This window comes from Podarcis vaucheri, assembly GCF_965113315.1.
Source record: "Podarcis vaucheri genome assembly, chromosome: 2".
In the NCBI taxonomy this organism is placed as follows: Eukaryota; Metazoa; Chordata; class Lepidosauria; order Squamata; family Lacertidae; genus Podarcis; species Podarcis vaucheri.
Window position 1 is genome coordinate 64,201,615 of NC_138760.1, and position 22,045 is coordinate 64,223,659.

The 22,045-nt window shown below is 41.0% G+C and overlaps 1 protein-coding gene across 2 annotated transcripts in view; it reads right to left on the reverse strand.

Moving 5' to 3' along the window:
• Window positions 1-22,045, reverse strand: part of TRPC7 (transient receptor potential cation channel subfamily C member 7) — a 108,699-nt gene that overhangs the window by 39,881 nt on the left and 46,773 nt on the right. For both annotated transcript variants that reach the window (XM_082211558.1, XM_082211557.1), the window contains exon 4: window positions 1,728-1,892. In XM_082211558.1, the coding sequence (XP_082067684.1) occupies window positions 1,728-1,892 (165 nt within the window). The remainder of the gene's footprint in view (window positions 1-1,727; window positions 1,893-22,045) is intronic.

A 22,045-nucleotide genomic window follows, 5' to 3' on the forward strand; every position in this document is an offset into this window, starting at 1 on the left:
TTTGTGGAATCTGATACATGTTTACTCAGAATGCCCACTGACTTCAGTGGGAATTGTAGGTAAGTAGACACTGGATGGCAGCCTATACCAACAGAGACCCAGGTGTACATCACACAATCAAAGTACTGCATGCATTGCCACGGAAATAAGGTTGCATAGAAACTCTTTTTAATATAACTGCTCTTCTCCAGTGAGGTCAAAAATTCCATGTTCGATCAGGGCTGCATCAATATTTTATTTTCTTTGTTAGTCTGATGAAAGCTGTGGAAATCGTCCTTGGAATGGCAGCTTTCAAAACTTCATAAAAATATAATTTGTAGGAAGATAAATAATGCAGAACCTCAGACCTTCAGAATCATCCCAACACTTCTCCCTTTCCCAAAACCTAATATTTTGGATATCTCTCTAACTGATATCTGTTCAGCTGGTGCTTGGACATGAGTGGCTTAGCAGGTTTCAGTTACTGCCTTGATTTCAGTTACTGTCTGGTTTTTGTCTCTGTTTTTTTCATTTTGTTAAATGCAAACCATGCCTAGGTGATTATGACACTGAAAACGTTGCCTTACAGATGCAGTTTGGCTCCAATTCCCATCAGAGGCGGTTTTGTGGTACTGCTGGGCACTGCCCTGCAGGAGGCACCAAAACAATGCTGTGGAACAGAGTGCGAGAGGCACATGGGGGGGGCATTGAATTTTAGCATAACACAGGGTGCCACTGCAATTTAAGAGTCCAAAGTTCGCCACTGCTCCCATTAACCTCATGATCAGGGATCCTGCAAGTTGTATTCCAATAACATCTGAAGGGCACCATGTCACCTACAGTGCCTTACAGTGTCACCTTCCTCATGTGTCAGTTCCCTTAAATGTACTGCATGTGACAGCTTGGGTTGATAGCAGTCATTAGGCCTAAGGGACAGATAGGAAACCTGCAGTCATCTTGCTGTTGGGCTACCCGGCTGAAGGGGATGTGCATGTAGTAGTAACAACAGGAGCAAGGTTTCTTAGCTGATTCTTCTAAAATTGCATCCACCCATGACCCCTAATAACTAGTAAAATTGGCATTAGGTAAAGGTAAAGGGACCCCTGACCATTAGGTCCAGTCATGGCCAACTCTGGGGTTACGGTGCTCATCTCGCTTTATTGGCTGATGGAGCCGGCGTACAGCTTCCGGGTCATGTGGCCAGCATGACTAAGCCGCTTCTGGTGAACCAGAGCAGCGCACGGAAATGCCGTTTACCTTCCCGCCGAGCAGTACCTATTTATCTACTTGTACTTTGATGTGCTTTCGAACTGCTAGGTGGGCAGGAGCAGGGATTGAGCAACGGAAGCTCACCCTGTCATGGGGATTCGAACCGCCAACCTTCTGATTGGCAAGTCCTAGGCTCTGTGGTTTAACCCACAGCGCCACCCACGTCCATTATGCCATCCCTTATTTCCTATTTTTATTTGTGCTTTCCCCACCTGTCTCTAAATAGCATCCTTCTCCTTCTCATCTCTAGCACTTTGGGGAACAAATTTCAAAACAATTTCGGAGCTGCCTGGCTGGTTTCTTCCTATCCCTTTATCACCCCACAGGAAACCCTTGAGACTTTCTTCTAGCCCTCTTGCAACCAGGATGTCAATATTTGTTTGTGGTCTTAGTTAAGCATCTGCCTTGGTATCAAGCCCCACAGGAATTTACAGTGTGTAAGTAATGATAAACAAACATGCACCTTAACCAATCTGTACCTTGCTGCAGGGAGCGATCCAATATGCTATGGCAAGGAATGGAAGGCCGATGGAGACTCCGAAAACAGCCAAGAATTTCACAGCAATGGACTGCTGGCGTAAGCCTGAGAGATTTTCATACCACATGGTGAGCAACTGCTGCTGACAGTTCGGATGGGCAACAAACTGCAAGAGGAAAAATGAATGTAAGCATTGCCTGAAGAATATAAGAGCTGATCAAGAAAATAGCATGAGTCCCCTGACCACAGGGGTGATGAAGCTGTAAATATACAGAGAAACAGAGCCCCTTTTAAACACTCAAGGCTTGTAGCAAAGGCAGAGAACAAATCCCTGGAAAACAGAGAGATTAGGCCCATTCATGTAACACTCATCAGCTATGTCTTATCAGACAAAACATTGCTTGTTCCAAAAGTTTAAATCTAAGGTACTTCCAGACAAGAATTTATTGTGGAACAGTATTCCTCATCCATGCAGGTTTTTTTGCAGCATCCACATAGCACTGTTAGCAACAAATTGCTAGTCACCTCCACCCCCCCCCCATTTTAATTCTGATAAACCCTTTTTGCAGAAAATCCAATGAGTTCTTTAAAAAAACAAATCTGTTGGCAATAATCCATTTGGAACATATGCAACATCTACACTGACTTGAAAGCACCCCCATTATCTCTGCAGATTCGTCTCTTATATCCAACAGTGATCAGTATCAATAGCAACAGTTTAAGTTGCCATCTCAGGATATATTCACCGTTCAAAAAGCCACAGTCTAAAAAAACACACAAGTACTAAAGTATTCCCATTATGACTGTATTCTCAGCTGCAATCCTGCTGTGTTCAGCTTTCAAAACACACTAAAACATCTCTTGTAGTGCTTCGCTGAAGAAGTCTGGTGTGAATGCTAATATTAAGGAAGTTATCTTAGAAAGCTTTGTAAAGAAGCATCTAGACTAATGGCCATCACTCCATATTGCTGTAGTAAAAATCAGAATTTTCATTACTTATGAATGCATTTCCTTTTTTGTTTCCTGAATCCACTTTCAATGTTATTGATGGCTCCATAGTCTAGTGTGATAAGAGATGCACTTTCTGCATCTGGCATCTTCATAATACACTTTTCAGGCAAGCTGAATACAAGTCTCTTTACCCACCATATTTTTGTGATTTTAAGTCATTCTAAGTTGTAACCCATGCTGGGAGCTCAGGGTTATAGACAGGTAATAAATTAAAACACTACTACTACTGCTCCTGCTCCTCCTCTTAATTTCTACCAGTAATCAACTCAAAAGGGCAGCATAGCCTGAAGCAGAGAATTCACAGATTCATTATCACGGAAGTCCCAAAACTGCTCATAAATTTTGCTAATAGATCTGCAGGATATGAACAGAATTTGAAGGGTTGGAAGGTGTCTAGAGTCCTGCTTGCTATGGTTACTACTGGCATGCCTAGAACCTTGTCCTTTTGTGACCACTTCTGGGGCTTACAATAAGGAGGACTTGGAGAATATCTAGTGAAAGATCAACAGAGGTCTATTGTTTTTATTCTGAGCTCATATTGCTGCCTTCTAAGAAGCTTGTGAAAGTCTACAATGCTGTGGTAGAAAGAACATTGCATCCTTGTCAGAACATAATCATCATCATTTTATTTGTATGCCGCTTCTCCACAGTTAAAACAATGCTCAAGGCGGCTTGCAATATGAAAAGATTTACCTAATTGCAAATACAGCAAAGTAGTCAGAAAAATAAATAAAACACATTAAAAACTACTTAACCAAACTGAACAATTTCCGCATAAAAATAAAGCTACAAAAAGTTAATATCAGTGATATCAGCAACAACAGCAAAAACTCCCAACAAAGCTTTTCCCCAAATACCCCAGTCCTTGCTGGACAGGAGCCACAGCAGTCCTTAAGAGGCCTGTCAGGCCCCACCCTGGGCCAGGTGGAGAGGGGCAGGAATGGGGCCCTCGTTGACACAAATACACAACTACATTGGTGGCACTTGAAATCTAATTATAAGAGGCAGCTCCAATTTAGTGAGACATTCACAGAAAGCAGTTCATCATGCGTGTTGCGCCTCTGGTTTCACTATGCCATTTGCACCAGTTTGTGATGAAACTGGTATATCCAACAGGTTATGAAGCAAATACAGTGGTACCTTGCTTCTCAAGCTTAAACCGTTCTGGAAGTCCGTTCCAAAACCAAAGCATTCCAAAACCAAGGCGTGCTTTCCCATAGAAACTAATGCAAAATGGAACGATCTATTCCAGACTTTTAAACACAACCCCTAAAACAGCAATTTAACATGAATTTTACTATCTAACCAGATCATTGATCCATAAAATGAAAGCAATAAACAATGTACTGCAGTCACACAATCAATCAATCAATCAATCAATCAGTAGCTGAACTGGGTTCCACACAGCCACAAAAACAAAATAAAAAAGAGCTGCAAAAGCAAAAACGCAAAAAAGAGAGCAATAACAGACAGATCTCAGCGTAACACTCAAAACGGAAGTGCGGCACTCAAAACGGAAGCGTAACACTCAAAATTCGGCTTCCGAGAAGTTCGCAAAATGGAACACTTAACTTCTGGGTTTGCAGTGTTTGGGTTCCAAGTAGTTTGAGTACCAAGGCTTTTGAGAACCAAGGGACCACTGTAACCAGAATTGAATGGGAGCAGTCTACATACTCCCTCCTACATCCACCAGCACCTATTTTTTTGCAGGCATGTAAAATATATACCCCTTATTTCCCCCACAGAATATAGTAGTTGCTGTGTACTTGCAGCTCTGTCTACTCTTTGGGTTCCTATGGCAGTATATATTCTTTGGATTATGTTTTTCTTCCCAACACATAGGTTGGGTGGGACAAGAGTTAGGGGACAAATGAGAGCAGAGTGGGAGGCTTGAAACCACAGGTGACCAGCCCTTGGCATTGGTCCCTAGTATCTCTTTGTCTAATATTTTCATTGGAACTTCAGAGTATGGTGCTGATGTCAGTGTGCACATAACTGTACCCCTTTTGTCCACCACCATATTTTCATTTTCTTTGCTGGAAGAAAAACCATCATAAAAAACCTCTGCGTGCTTTTCATTTTTCTTGTAGGCACAATGCAGACAATTAAATCAGCTTTTAATCAAACCAATGCCAAAGGCAGTTAGAGTCCAAAATGTTTTGAACAAAGCAAACGAACTGCTTATTAGTTTAAATGTTAAAACTCCTCCTAGAGGGATATGACATCTCACATTTAGGAATCATTAAATATTGTCTAATTTGAGCTGCAAAAGCAAGCTGAGGGTGTATATCTACAGCTGGAGAACTGTGAATGTCATTAAAACAGAGCATGACCTATATAACAATATAGAACAATGCAACAGAATAGTTATTATGTAATAGAGTTGAAAGAGATTACTTAATCTTAAGTAGCCAGGGCAAACTGTCTAGCAGCATAAGGCTGGTGACTAGCTAACAATCAGTTGGGCTAGTGCTTTCCCACAGGAATTGGACCACATTTGGTCCAGTGGAAATGATTATTGAAATATTTGTTGATTTTTTTTAGTGCTGTTATTTATTGATTACCTGGTATACAATTTCCTTTGCTGGAAGCTGGAATCTAAATGAGTGTCTTATTTAATCAAGGAAGGAAATACAAGATTTCCAGCTAGGTTGTAGGGGTTGGAGGGTACCCGCAGTGAAGACTCAACAGGTAAGTGTGGTGCTTAACCCTGTCCTTGCCGGCTGATTCTGTCTGCAAATCTGACTCTGCAAATCACCTCTCTTTTAGACTCCATATCTGGCTGGCAGTGAGCCTAGGTCACCATCATCTTTGTTAATGTTTTTATCTGTAAAATTATGGGGTTTTCCCTCAAAAAGAAAGCCCAGGCTAACTAATCGCATCATACAAACACAATATTATGAAAAACACAAACAATTAATAAAAATGCTGCAATCAGCTAACAGAGCTGCATAGTCAATGCACAGGAAAAAATAGTTCTATACCAAATTCACAAAGATTAAATCAATAAGCAAGGGATCTCTCTCTCTCTCTCCCACACCCACCCACCCCATTTATATGACTCCACCAGTCAATGTTGCTAATGGGGACAAGTCCACCCTAAATAGCAGAATGCAGGAGAAGAATCAGGCACATCCTAATTAATGCAACGGTAGCAAAAAATAATGAGAGCCACCATGGCAAAAAAAACCACAACCTTTTCATGTAAAACTTGTCCACCCATCACAGGTCAATAGAGAGGCACTGCTCTCTGCTACTCTTATTCTAACAGAGAACCTTCTGGAGGCAATTGCCTCCAGTGGTTGTTGTAACCACCAATGAAACATTTCAGTCTGTCTCTGCCACTCATGGGGCTTGATGCTCCAGGTAAGTTTACTCAAATGTCACTTAACTGGAAAGACACTCCCTGCTCTTCAGTGGATGTGGGGCAAGGCAGAAATGGCCTTGATGGCCAGCATTTCCCTCAGTGCTCCCCAAAAGGTTTGCTCCCTGATCTTGTTACCTCTGCAAATGGAACCACAATTTTGCCCTGATAATGTCAAGTTCTCCCTTCATAACACCAAGCCATTAAGCTGTTCACAGATTCTGTCAGAAATAAATGACAGCTCACTTGTCCAGTGATATGCATAACATATGAGATACATGAGCCCAGGGGATATAATTTTTGCTGACATTCAGAAGGTATATGCTTCTTAATTCTTTCTTCCATAAAGTTGGGATCATGCGCCAATCTAGTTGAACACAAATGAAATTGCCTGGTATCAAAGCATGGTTTCCTAATGACAAATCCACCACAGCTTCACAAAGGAGTTTTTATTAGAAGAGATAAAGCTTCTTCCTTTTACATATTTTACCCCAGAGTGACTCCATCTCTGCACAACATATAATGTGACTGACTGCTAATAATCTTTCGACATGATTAAAGATAAAGATAATGAAAAGGAGAGATAAAGAAAATGTTATTATCATAGTTTATTGCATTTTGTGAGAAAGCAAAAGGAGATTAAGGCTCTTCAAGAGGAATTTTTTCTTTAAAGGAAAAAGTGTTCAGAGACACAAGCCCCAGGGATAGTATGACACATCTCTATATAAATGATATCTCAGGGGGAGAAAAAGACATTGAACACCAGAGAACAACAGCAAATATAACTTGTGAATTTATTGCAGCCGGCTATAAGTAGTACATTGGTAGAAAAATAAAATAGTAGCATTTATGGTGTGAGGTTTCAAATGATTATAGACTCTTGTGGGTATATGATTGAGTTCCATAAAAATCAATAGAGTTTTAGGCACTGATTTCAAAGGAATGATTATCTCTGAACCTGGACATAACTGTGACTGTCTGATAAAGGTAGCATCCAGATGACAGACTCACCGAGAGCTGATGGAGCAGCAGAATATTAAACTGGAAGGGACATCAAGGAAGAGACAGCTAAGTAGCAGATAAGTTTCACACTAAACTACCTGCGCTGGAATATGGCAGATGTGGGCTGCATTTGGGCCTTCAAATGTTCCTGAATTAATAGTAATAATAACAATGAACTATTTTTCCTCCCCAAAAGTGAAACTGAAAGTGACTTATAAAATGAACATTAAAAACAAGTGGAGCACATTTGAATTTATTTATTTTTATGTCAAGTATCTCTCTCTCTCCACCCCCCCTTCTTAATTTGCCTCCCATCAATGGTGGTGATCAGGGTGAATTAACTATGCCAGCTTCAGGATTGGGGGAAGTTCTGCAGCTGGGTTGGGGTGTGCTGGGTATGGATAAATGATAAATTCAATTCTGTTTGCACTTAGGTAGGTGATCCTACCTAATGCATACTTTCTGAAACAATTTGTGAACCAAAATGCTGCCCTCCTTTGAAATTCATACTTCTCCAAACTCTGCAATGTACTTCTCCAGCCAAGTAATGCGTACACAAATACATAGACCAGGGCATTGTGTTAAACCCCCTCCCCCCACATATTAGTGAAAACAACACACAAAAATGCATTATAGCTGGGAAAATTGCTTTGCAAAAATGTGTGTATTAGGTGAAATGGCATCTAAAAATGTGTAAATTGGGAGAAATTTGCATCCAAATGCTGATAAATTTTCATGATGGCTTTTTAAAAACAACAAGACAAAGCTGCAAACTGATGTTGAAAAGTTTGGGAGAATGAAAAACCAGGAGAAATTGAAACTGAGAGCTTTTCTCTGACAAATGTGAAAGCCTTTTGATTTTGTGGATTGAAACCTCCTCCCATCTGCCTGAAACTCATTCATCCCAATAAATCCTTCTTCCCTTCCCTGCTGCTAGAGCACTGAGAGCAGAGGACCAAAAAGAAATGTGGCCAAACCCAGGCAAGCAGGTACCTATTATTAACTGACATGAATGGTAAGCATACCAACAACTGCAGTGAATCACAGTAGAATAGGCACATCTATTTATAGTTGCAGGGCTTCATTAAATTGGAGGCCCCTAGTCATTGCTAACTGAATTTGAGAGTACAAGCTATTCTCAACATGCTGCATGTTCCAATAATTATTGTAATAGAAAAATAATTGATTGCATTTGGCAGCAAGGTACTCTAAGACTGGTTCTGTTATAATTCATCATATATTTAAATCTACTTCAACACCAGTAGTATGTAGGAACAGCTAAAGCAAAAACAACTATGAAATGGAAAGTGAGAAGGGATTTTTGTCCTATCTATGTTTATTAAAATTCATGGAAACATATTTTCTTCACAAAACAAAGGTTGGTGGTTTGCTAGACTGGAATAAAATTAGAAGGGACTGAAAAGTTTAACAAATTTAGGCTCTGGCAGTCAACCCCTTTCCCCACTGTTTTCTCCTTTTTAAAGAATGAGTCAGTAACCTGTTGCAAAACTGAGCAGTATTAACTATAGGGTCTTCAAATAATTACTTTATTTAGCTATTTCTCTTTCCTAGAAACTGACATCATGAAAATGTGAAAAGAGGCTGTTAATGTCTTATTTAGAATGCAAGCATACAAAGGAACACTATAAGGAAAACATCAAAATGAAAGTCTTCATCTTATGGTGAAGACCTTGTTGCAAAAAGAAAGGAAGGAAGTCAACCACTTTGGCTACAATCCTATGCACATGCACCATAACTATGAGCACGCAGCATTTTATTGTACAAAACTGTCATGGTTAAAAACTGCAGACTGTATGCTGTAGAGAATAGGGTTAAATATGGTTGGCCTTGCTTTGGCACATCAAGAAAGAGAGCAGATTTCTCATCTTCCTTTCTCTCTGCAGGCATAGTGCACCAGCAGGTTATGTCAAAAGTGTTCCATAACTTTAAGCCACCATCTCACACAGACTTGTTTGCTTTTTGCTCCCTGTTGTCCAGCTTCTGAATACCCGATGTTTTTATTGCCTTTGTAGCCCCCACACAGCCTGAGCCCATTATTTATCCCTTTCATAGAAGATGGCAAATTTTGCATGCTTGGAGTTGTCAGTCTGTTTTAATTCATAACCTTCACAAGCAAATATAAACAAAAGTTTCCTCTAGGTTTATAAGAGCTTTTGAATTTTAAGAGAAACTGATAGATGCTAGCATCAAGAAAAGGATCTGTGCACAAACATTGGACAATGCCACAGTTGGCCTCACCTTAAGAATGTTAACCACAGTTCATCAGTTCAGTGGGTTACTTTTCTTGTCTTTGCCCCCACTCAGTGAAGCACGACCCCAGTGAGATCCAACGATTGGCCAGTGGCATTTTTAGTCAATAAAACAGCAAGCGAACAAAGTTCAAAATGCTGCAGCTGAGCTCTGAACTTCATTTTTGTATGACTTCATTTTACTGACTGACTAGCAATGCCTTGCCCTTACATAACATGGAGGGCATGGCGAAGGCATCCCAGGAGGTTCAAGGAAAATGCTGTTCTGAGAAAGTCTGGAAGGTTCCGTGAGGTTTTACCAAGTTCCAGAACATTCTTGGAGGCTAGTGAAAAATGAACCCACATACTTTCCTGAAGCGTTCTACTTCATTCTGTTTTCCCTTTTATGGCAAAAATGAACATTGTGATACAATTCTTAAAATGTTTACATGTATATAAAATGCAATTTATTTTATTTTTAATTGCATTGTTTGCTACTTTGTTGTTTGCCATCCTAAGGTCGCTTGAGAGGAAAGGTGGGGCATTTTACAAACAGACAAATAAATGAATGAATTGATATCACAGTCACCCACACTCATATACACTACCTGTTGAACAGGCAGAAATGTTTTACATTTTTGCAATATACCCTCCTCCTGCTGAATATTCACACCAGTGTGACCATCCAGTTTAGTGTTGTTAGCAAAAGAAATGAGGATGAATAACTTGAGTGGCACTGCTATGGAGTGCTCTTTCTCTACTTTCAAAGTTTTGGGGTGCTAGGTGAAGCCCCTTGTGCTCTCCCCAGCTTTTAAGATTCCATGGTTTTACTTCTTAAAAGATTGCTTTTTGTCTTCTGCTTGCTGGTTCTTAGTGTTGTTTACTGATTTTTTTGTTGGCATATGGCTTTATGCTACTTTTCATTAATTTTGTGTTGACATTGCTTTTATAAATTGTTTTGGGGGCTATGGACCAAGATATTAATATACAAATTGCTTAGAGAAAGTCAGAAATGCTTACAGAAATAAAGCAATAGCTGAGATGGTAGTCCATGACAGGGTTGTGGTTCTCTAAATATACACAGTGCCTCAGATATTTGCCTGGTTTGCCCATCTTTATGTTTGACCCTGAGTTAGGTAAATATACAAGATCTGGAATCTCACCCTCCATTAACTCTAATGCCAGAATGTGTCCCTTCTGTTTTTTGTATTCACATTAATTTAGCATCACAGTATGAAAAGAACATACTTTAAAGGGTTTGCTGCTCCTGGAGAAATATATGTAGACTAAATTGGGAGCAGCCCAGGTCACACACTCTGCAAGAGCCACTAATTGGTTTCATTAATCCTTTTAACTTTAGTAATCAAATTTTTTATCTGTGGTCTGTCTAGGTTGCCATTTTATTTCAATAGCTTTCTCTCTTCCCTATAAGGCATGGAACCCTTGTATGGACAGTGAGCAAAAAGGAAGCTTAAGAATTCAAATAAAATGAATCACATGTGAATAACATGCTAAATGAGATACCCATGCCAGTAAGGATGATTGTGATGATTTATGTCGACTCTGAAAAGTCAGAGGCAAGAAAGCACAAAGGGTGCATAGTTATGCAAGCAAATTACAATACAGTTGTTGAAAAGTTTTAACTGTGCGGCAGTTACTTAAATGAGCTGGGATTAGGGCCGGATCACATGAACCCCGAGATCTTGGAACAGGATCAACTAAGGCTGAGAGCAATGCCAAAATTCAGCACCTTTCATGCTCCATTCTAAATAATAGTTGCAGTGCCCCTGAGGCTCTGCACTCAATGCGACTGAACTCCTAAACCTGCCTCTGTTGGGTCCTTGTTCTGTGAAGAGAATGAGAGGAACGGACTTCTGCACTTTGTAGCATCTGAACTTTGCCTGCCAATTGGAGCCTAAACAGAAGGGTATGGGCATTTGTTACCAAATTATTCATTTTTGCCCATTATTTATGTATTGGGTCAGATGCTAGCCAAGATGGCTGTGTACAACATCCAGTATCAGAGGCAGTATGCCTCAGAATATCAGTTTCTGGGGTCATGAGTGGGGAGAATGCTCTTGTGTTCATGACATGCTTGTGGGCTTCCTATAGGCATTTTGCTGGCCCCTCTGAGAACAGAATGGTACATAAGAAGATGTTACTGCTATTTATTAGTTGTTGTTTTTCTAATGTCTTCTGTTTATCTTTACAAGATACCTGAATTTGCTTCCTTCAGCTTATTTACCCTCCTGGCTGCAGCTATTCTGTTTCACAGAGAACTGAATTCTTTTTGTATGCCTGGCCTCTCCTTGGCCACTGTACAGTGGTACCTCAGGTTACATACGCTTCAGGTTACAGACTCCGCTAACCCAGAAACAGTACCTCGGGTTAAGAACTTTGCTTCAGGATGAGAACAGAAATCGTGCTCCAGTGGTGCAGCCCCAGCGGGAGGCCCCATTAGTTTCAGGTTAAGAACGGACCTCCGGAACGAATTAAGTACTTAGCCTGAGGTACCACTGTATTTTCTTTCACTTTTGTAGCTATCTCTTCCTGTCATGCAAACTGAGCTAAGAGACTGAAGCAGAAGTGACTAAACACCCTCCCCACCCAATAAATGTGCCAGTCCTCCAACATGCTGAGAGAGGAGGGGAGGAAAGAGGCTTCCACGCAGGATGGGGGAGGTTCAAGCATCTTGACTGTGTGACCAATGCAGTGAAAAATCCAAATTTAATGGAGCAGGCAGTCGTCCGCTTGGAGCATCTTCCCAATCTTAATTATTAATAATGAAATTATGGGAGGGGGAGATGTTTCCTGAATCAGCTCTGTATTTTAAATAGAATTTGCAAAGCCATCTGGAGAACTGTTTAAATTTTATTAATTTTTTTTCTCCCCAAAACCAATTTATGTGCCTAGCTGTTAATTAAACTGAGAGAGGTGCTGTGCCTTTCGTGGTGAGTAAAAAATTGTACTGGCAGCTGTGGGAAGCTGGAGCTGGGCTCTCGAGAGCTGCAATTTGGTGGCATAGAAAGAGGTGCACTTGACGTCTCGAATGAAGGTGATGAATGGTTCACCTCCCAAGGAGGACTACTGGCTTCATACTGGGCTATATTAAACGAAAAGTGCTGGAGAGGGGAAAACACATTTTCATTACAAAATGGCTTGCGCCTTTCATACTTACAACATAAATCCAAGGTATTCCATAATGTGTTTAACTGATTTTAATCTTGCATTTTTATTTTGCTGTAACCCAGTCTGGAAGGAAATCCAATAAATGATATAATCATCCCCACCACCATTGATTTTATGCTGGCTCCAGGTTGTTGTTGTTTTGGTGGTTTTTTTTGATGGAGTGGGATGGGGCTTGGGTAGTGCTGCTGTTAAGAATTTTTAGACTCTGGACTTGTTTTATTGAAGAGTGTGCTTCTTTAGATGTTAATATGTATCATTTCACTTACTTCAAAATGCGGTAAGCTAGTTCTGCTGCAGTTTTTTTTTTGCTGGGGGGGGGGCTTCCCGTTCATTCTACTGAATGGGGCCCTGGACCTGTGCTATACAGAATGTAGCTCTCTGTTTGAAGAGCTGTCCAATCCAAATCCAGTTTAAAGATATGGAAGAAGGCAGCTGCCACCACTGCCTCCAGTCAAGGTGTCCTGAGTTGGCCTCTCTTCTCCACCCTATAATTGTTCACATGCCCCCTCTCTGCCCAGGAGCCCAATTGCTCATTGCTTTCAATGAGAGAGTTTAAAGCTTGCCTATTGAGAACTGGAACAGCTGAAACCACACCTCTCATTGCTGAAAGAATGCCCCTTGTGGGGCGGCATTCCAGTCACAGTTAAATACTAGCCAAAAGCTCTACTGACTAACCCTCCTGGCCTGACGTCTGATGTACAGTACAAGCATCTGAAGGGAGGGGGGAGACTCCATGCATGCAGAACACATGATCCAGAACCCTGGGCAACCAGGGGTTCAAGACCACATTCCAGATCGCCTTTCTGTCAGATGTGTGCACTGCACACACACACATGCCATTAGGAGGGGCTACTCATCACAGCCCCATGTGTGTTCTTCTGATCCATGAGTAGAACACTCAAGTAGGGCTAGAATGTGGGAGGTAGGCCTTTGGGGGGAGGATTGTTTGAAGTTCCTTGTGGGCTTTTTCTTCTGTTTCCATTATCTGATGCAAAGCAACTTTTGAGGGTGTGTATAAAAAGCTGCCCCTGTGCTACTCCTTGACAAGAACAACAACAACAAAAATCACTTTCTTATCTGTACAGATAAGATGTACCCACAGTCCCAAGGGTTTTTTTGCAGTTACGGCTGCATGAAAAGGCAAGCTGAAAGTACAGATTCCTTCCACAAAGGTCAGATTGTTTATTTTAGTGATATTTGTGATGTTTTTCCCTTGGTGTTTTATAAAGATAGAGACCATCTTTCATGATACTTCATCTACTCACTATAGTACTGGATGTACTTGCATTCTGACAAAAGCAAAATAATAATTCATAGCTTGGACTTTGTTTTTTTAAAACCTTTGCTTATCTATATACTATTACTGAATATGTGGGAAATAATCAGAGCCCGCCTTGAGTGTATATATATATATATATATATATATATATATATATATATATATAGTAGTACAATGGCTGTATCATAGCCAATGATGTTAATCTGAGGCGTGGTTATTGGAAATGTGTGTGCATATGTGTGTTTACACACTGGTCTGTTGTAATGCTGGTGACAGGCTGCAGGGTGAGGAAAGCAATGGAGACAGGTAGCTTGTGGGGTGAGTGAGCAGGGCTTACAGTGGGGCAGTTTAAGCAACAAGGTAAAGGACCCCTGGAACGTTAAGTCCAGTCAGAGGTGACTATGGGGTTGTGGCGCTCATCTCGCTTTCAGGCCAAGGGAGCCAGCGTTCGCCCACAGACAGCTTTCCGGCTCATGTGGCCAGTATGACTAAACCGCTTCTGGTGCAACGGAACACCATGACAGAATGCACGGAAACGCTGTTTACCTTCCTGCCACAGCAGTACCTATTTATCTACTTGTGCTTTCAAACTGCTAGGTTGGCAGGAGCTGGGACAGAGCAACGGGAGCTCACCCTGTTGCAGGGATTCGAACCACAGACCTTCTGACTGGCAAGCCCAAAAGGCTCAGTGGTTTAGACCACAGCGCCACCTGCCTGCCGATGAGCAACAAGGGCAGTGTGGTGGCACATGTGAGCTGTTGAGATTCACAAGTAGTAAGGGGAGGGGCATACAGGAGGGGGCTTGGGCAAGGAGTAAGGAGGGGCTTTGATGAGGAGTAAGGAGTAAGAGTAAGGGGAATGGGAATGGGTGGGGCTTAGGGGGCAGAGGGTTGGTGAGAGAGTAGTGGGAATGGCAAGTGAAGCAAGCTGAGTGTCAGCTGTGTGTGTGTGTGTGTGTGTGTGTGTGTGTGTGCATTCTATGAAATATATAATACTGATTCTTTTATATGTGGGATTCTCCACTATCATTTAGAGTGCTAAACTTATAAAGCACAGAACACTCACCAGTAAACCTACTTTGTTTTCCAAGAATTTGATAAAGTGGGTAATAAAGAGATGCTAATAAGCTCCTACAGCAAGAAGATATCTATGGAATAAACAAATATGGTCATGGTGGGGGGAGGGGATGAGTATTGACGTAAGTAGAACAGTTTCTGCTGATTTGAACGCACTTTGTGTCAAGCCCCTCTTAGTGTTTTCAGAAGATTAAAATACTAAAAACAAAACAGAATGCCACTCTCTTGTTTTCCTCTAATCTTTTGAAATTCAAGGCTGTTGGAAGCCACGCAGAATGCAGAACCTCAAATTATAGAAATATTACAAAACAGCAGCATCCAGTACAATTCTATGTATGTCGACACAGAAATGAGTTCCGTGGACTTCTATACTGCAGCCTTTAGTTTAAAATATATATATATATTTAACAAAATTTATATGCTACTTGATTGTAAGAAAACCTCTAAGCAGTTTACTTTTATATCATATTTTTCCAGCCTCAACAGGTGTGTAATTAGATAGAGAGGATAGTTAACAAGAGTATGCAACTTGCCACAAGACTGAGTTCAGACCACAATTTGATGCTTTGGAAAATGGCTTGTGTAGGTCCAAAACACTTCATAGCAAGTTATTCAGCTTAGGATTCATCCAAGTCTACTTCATTTCCACAATTTCACCACTGGGAAATTTTTTAAGCTTTTCCCCCCTTTGACAGAAGTGAAAAAAATCTACAGGACTACTAACTCATCCAGTGTGGATATGGCCTGCCAAATTATAGGTTAATAGTTTCAGAAGCCTTTGTGCTTTGCATTTTGTTTTAATTAAACTTCTACAGCATTGGAATTTGTGTGTGGAATTGGGTGGCATTTGCCAACAAGGGTGCCCCTCCTAATGGCATGAATTTCTGCCAGATTTCAGGATAGCTTCAGTTGATTTTCATGTAGAGGCATCCATTTAAGACTTGGCGTAGGTGGAAAATGAATTATTTTGTCTCCTTTAGTATTTTGTAAGCAACTGATATTTCACCTTCTGGGTGAAAATTACAAGCTTGACTTGTCAGTCAAGTAGAGCTCTCTCACTTTACCTTGGCATTGTGGCAGGCTTAGAAACATTGTTATTCACCTTTACCAGATGCTTGTCTGCAGCATTATTTTAAATGTATACATGACTGAAGTGCCACAAAGTTCTACTTTGTTTTGTGCTACCTCATGGACATCATACTTCACCTCTGGCAAGCCACCCATGCTGTTTTGCCTCAGGATTTGAGATTTGTCTGAGTCCATTGCACACCCCTAACAGACAGATATCAGTCATGGTTGGCCAGACCTTTGCACGCAGGAAGACTAATGCACAGATGGTTTCCCAGCCCAACTTCCTCTTTAATGCATCACACTGAGTTGCTCTCTTGATCTTGCAGAGGATGTTTTCACTGCACAGCATGCAACAGTTGACTGCAACTGATTGCCAGTGGCTGTAGGGAAAATCTTGAAATGAAGCCTAAGTAACTCCAAAATGCTCTGAAGCTTAGAAGGAGGGGGGGGGAGAGGGAATGGGAATCTTAGAGGATCTTTAATTCAATGATTATCAGGTGAAATATCATCAGCTTTAAAGGCCTCTTTCTTAGCAGTGCTGCGGGGATCAGACAGCTTTTGCTGGAGGAAGCGTTAACGACTAAGCAGGCTAGAATGTTATATAATAAAAGAGGTATAATAAAAGTTATATAATAAAAGAGGTAAGGTACAAACTACACATAGCTGTTATTCTGTGAATGGAAGGGAGGAGAGAAAGGGACTCCAATTTATATGTGTTCCCACTTAAAATTTTGTTTGAGCCTGCAAAAGTATTGGAACAAACATATTGCTTTGTTTACATTTGTCCTGTAACTTCCTACTAAAATTCTGCAACCTTTTAATACCACAAATGCTCTGGGTTGTCTGGTTGTTATTTTCCCTCCTCCCCCACTTTTATTGCACTATAGCACAAGACTGCTCCCCCAGATGACAATAATGTAGGGAAGCATTGCTGAACAACTAATGTGTGGATGGTCCAGTTTAATATCCACCACTTATCCGCTTTTGCTGCATACATGACATGTTGAAGAATACATCTAGAGTAGGTAAAAAGAATCCCCACTAGATCAGAGAAGCCCCCACTTTCCCATTTCTTGAGCTGCCTCTGGCACCTCTGATGATGTTGTTCTGTCCCCCAACCCTTTGAGGCAGATTTTTTTTTGGGGGGGGGAAACAAATGGAGCTGCAGCAGGAAGGGTGAATCAGTGAAGTTGATTCCAGCCCTTCTGTTCTTCTCTCCTGGATCCAAAAGCCTTCTGTGAATAAAATAATGCCATTGGACATTTTTGTGCATTACTCAGATGAAGCACTGGATGGTTGCTTAATCTACTGCTTACACCAGTAAGAGCTTGCAGCTCAGCCTTAAACCTAGCAATGGGTTTGCACACACAGGTTGTTAAGACCACTCGTACATCACAAACTCATTATGCCCATGGAATGCATAATGGCAAAAAAAAGAAGAAGTCGCGTGAGTCATTGAAATTAGAATTTCAAATTTCAAACTCTCACTGAATAGAATCTTCCATAAATTTAGTGTACACACTGATTATGGAATCCAGTCGCAGCTGTTCTTAAGGAAATTCTGGGAGTGGCCTTGCCACCTACTTTTCCTGTTCCTGTTCTCCTTTGAAAGGGGATATTAGAAGGGGGATAGGGGAGAGAAGAGGGGAATAAGAGGGGAAATAACTTTTGTCCTTTCCACAGAAATCTGTTCCACTTGCAAATGAGCATAATTGGATATCACCATAGATAAACAGATTAGATAGATGATAGATAGATAGACACATGATAACCTAGTTTACTGGGTTAGTGGGACCAATGGTGTTTGGCAATTTCCTGTGAAATGTGGAGAAGAGGCACATAGATTTGACATGCTATATTCAATGAAGTGTGATCAGCAGTGATAGTACAAAATTTTGCAAATTGCTCCGACAGCCTTTTTGAGTAAAAGGTGGGGTAGAAATGCCCCATAGAAATAAATAAGCAAATTGACCTGGTTTCCAAGAGCAGTAGTGATGTATGGAAGTGAAAGCTGGACCATAAAGAAGGCTGATCGCCGAAGAATTGATGCTTTTGAATTATGGTGCTGGAGGAGACTCTTGAGAGTCCCATGGACTGCAAGAAGATCAAACCTATCCATTCTGAAGGAAATCAGCCTTTAGTGCTCACTGGAAGGACAGATCCTGAAGCTGAGGCTCCAATACTTTGGCCACCTCATGAGAAGAGAAGACTCCCTGGAAAAGACCCTGATGTTGGGAAAGATGGAGGGCACAAGGAGAAGGGGACGACAGAGGATCAGGTGGTTGGACAGTGTTCTCGAAGCTACCAGCATGAGTTTGAGCAAACTGCGGGAGGCAGTGGAAGACAGAAGTGCCTGGCGTGCTCTGGTCCATGGGGTCACGAAGAGTCAGACACGACTAAACGACTAAACGACAACAAGCAAGAGCACACATGCATGCTGCTTTTGCACACTGAAGACACAGATTAGCATCAAATATTAGCCATACTCAGAGTAGATCCATGGAAATCAATCGACTTAAATAGCAAGTTCATGGATTTCAGTGTGTTTTCTCTAACTATGACTTAGCTTGTTGTCACCCCAAATCCAGAACAGGATCTATGTATAAAACCTGGTTTCAACAGGTATTTTATCCATGCTGGGTTGAGGTGATGTTTATCACCATGAGCAATGCAGTTTATTAAACGGCATTTTTTATTTATGCCAGCTGAATTAATTATGACATTTCTTTTGATATCCCTGAAAGCCTCTGGAGTCCTTAAGAACATTTGTGAAAATATGCAATGGAATGAATGGGACAACACAAGATATGAATCAATGCAGACTGTGGCTGGAATATTAAATAGATTGGTTCCCATGGAAATTCAGGATGACAGATTTGTATGAGCTAGTGGAGTATTCAGGTAGCTCTAAGCTACATTGTGCAGCTCTATTCACATCTGCAGAAGAAGAGAAGTATCCACTCAGTCAAATATGGGCTACCTATGATCCGGCATTTGGACAGTGAGGATTTTCCTTTCGCTGAATTAGTTCCAGCAAACTAATAAATTAAGATAAAATAATGAGACTAAGTGATGTTTGCAACATAACAAGTTTATATTTCTTGAAGAAAAAGAAAAACTATTGAACAGGAGCATGAGACCTGTGGAATATTTAAAAAATAATAATACTTAGGCTGAGCCTGAAATTCTGGCTGCTGAACCAGTGAAGGTACAGATATGTTTTAGAAAATGGAATATTTTATTGATATTTGATTTCTGTGTACACTGCCTAGAAGCCATGTTTTGAATGAAGACAGAGTTTAGAAAATTTAAGATGAATTAAATAAATAAGACTAAGGGCTGGTTGAAATGTGTGGAAAATATCAATGGCCCCAAGAGTTTCTGGTAAGCAGACAGTAGCAGTTGTGGCAAGAGAACTATCTTGTTTGGTTGAATTTCACATCAATCAAGTATCTTACTTTCTCTCTTACTGCAGTTACACAAATGCTTCTGTGGAAGTTTTGAATCAGATACTACTTAGTCTTGAATTGAAAATCAAATGCATTTTTTTCAAATTAATTTATATTTATATTTATATTTATTCCTTATCTAAGCTAGAGAGAGAGACTTTGAAATTGAGGGCGGAAGGGTTGGTGTATTCAGGCAAGCAGTCATTCAGATCCTTTTCAGAATAGGACAGTAATATACAAGGACTGCTTTATGTGACTCTCTCTATATCTCAGGTGGTTTTTCTGTCCATCACCAGGCAGTCCATTTGACAGCATGCAGTAAGAGCACCCAAATGCATTGGGGCCAGACTGAAGGGCATTCATTCAGTCTTTACATTGGGCCCCCATTTCTCTGCCTATAGGAAGTTCTTGTCAACGTTCAGATGGAGAAGAAAGTGCCCACAAATGGATGCTTCTCATTCACCCTCATTCACCAAACACTTCTGCAATAAAGTTAGTCTTCTTTTGATGGCCAGCCTATTCGTATACTGAATTTTCTCACCACTGGGAGCATGGCCACTGCATCACTGTTTGGTTGCAAGGCATCAACCAACCTACTGTGAGCTATGTAGGCAATTATATAGAAGACCAGTCCAAAGGGGAAAGATAAAGTCTCTGCATTGGAAAAGTGTGAGACAAATATGCCAAAAAACAGGCCCTGTTTTAGTTGGAGTGGTGCTGTGCAATTTGCTTAGCTTAAGATATGATCCAATCCAATTTGCATATCTCTTAAGGTTTGGTCACTATTTTTGCAAGCCTATCCCACAGTTCCTTCTCTGAGTCAGCTTTGCTTTTAAAACCAGCAGTGATTGCCACTGCTCATTAGGCAGAGCAACCAGCCATCTAAAAAAGTGTATTAGCTAGAGTAATGTGCTTCCAACTGGCCGTCTAGGAAAACACACAAGCCAAAACTCCTGTAATCTGGGCCACTTTCCAGAGCATCCTGCAATGTTGCAACAACAGTGAAAGTAATCCAGAAGGTGATGGACGCTGAGCTGAGTGTGTGAAGCCTCAATATGCGAGCACCCAGGTACAGTTCTGTGATGGGATGAATCATCTGGGAGAAAGCATTGCTATATAATGGCAGCTCACATGTAATGGGTTGTTCAAGTTCCTGAGAATGTGCTTTGGGCATTAAAGTCCTTACACACCCAGTACATAACCTTTAAAAAGGTATCAGCATCCATGCAGGAAGTAATGCAGAGTATCTCCATACAGTTAATAAATAAAACAATAATAACAACTTTCCGCACAAAAAGTGACACAAAAGCAACTCACAAAGTGAAACCAACATTAAAAACAGTCAAAACACTTTGACCGAGTTATGGCTATGAAACTTCCAGTTAGTTTCTTAAAGGGTTCCGAACTGAAGCAGTGTGATTCCTATAAGTGATTTGCTACCCATAAAAAATGCTGCAGCAAGGGGTGGACTCAGGACAACTTTTAATGATTGCTACCTGCACAATAGTTTGAAAATTAATAAGAAGAATTGAATTATTTGTGTTGGAACACATTCTCCTATCTACTCCCTTCACCCAGCAACCCACTTTCTAATCCACCCATTTCCTCTGAATGTCTAGGACTTGCAAAAGGAGTGGTTGAATCAAGATCAGAGCAGGCATAGAGAGAGAGAGTTTAAACTTCTTGTCTCCTTTGCTGTTGTCCTGAGGAAAATCACTTTTCTGAAGCTGCCATTTGAATTGGCAGGGGCACCTCCAATGGTGCCTATGGGGGAGCTCTTCCCAAAGCAAATTCAGAGGATGGATTTTCCTCAAGAGAGTGGCAGCGGAGGAAAGGGTTAAAATCCCTGCCCATGCTTAATTACTTAATTACTGGTGCCCTCCTGCAGATGCTATCTGCATTTCTAAAAACCATCATGTTGTGATGGGCCCTCAAGCAGTGGATCATTTGCATCATCTGCTATCTGATCCTTTCAATGGGAAGTGCCAAGGATTGAAGATGGGACCTTCTGCATGCAAATGATGTACTCAGCCACTGAGTTACTGTCCTCCCTAGTAAATGTTCATCAGAATTTAATGAGCGTGGGGAATTTCTTCCTATTTTTGCAAATATCACACTGCGGCGCCAGTACTTGTGAATCCCGGTTCGTTCATTTCCCCAACCCCCTCCATCCCCTCTCCCTGCCGACGTTTCAAAGAAACACTACCTCAAATCCAACAATGGGGATGATGGATAAATGCAGGATCTCTCTGGGAGAATTAAAATGGAGGACCCTGCAGTATTAGAGTCTGAACTAATTGCTTTGATAACAGGAAGAGACCGTCTCTGGCCACAGCTGTCGAGAGGCAGAACTAAGCAGGTGGTGGGAGTTGGAGGAAAAGGAGGGAACAGATGTTAGCTACAAAATTTGGAACATCTCTACAGTCCACTTACAGTATCCCAATTTCCATCACAGTACATTGTACAAATAATTAATCTGAACCACCCAGGCCCAGGAAAGAAAGAAATTATCAATTTGCATAGCACATGCTCGCAACGGAGAACCATTGATAATGCCCTGACTAGAACAAAGTAATTTCCCATGCTTTTAACAGGCTGTTGCTTTCCCTCTCTTGGCCACTTTTACTCA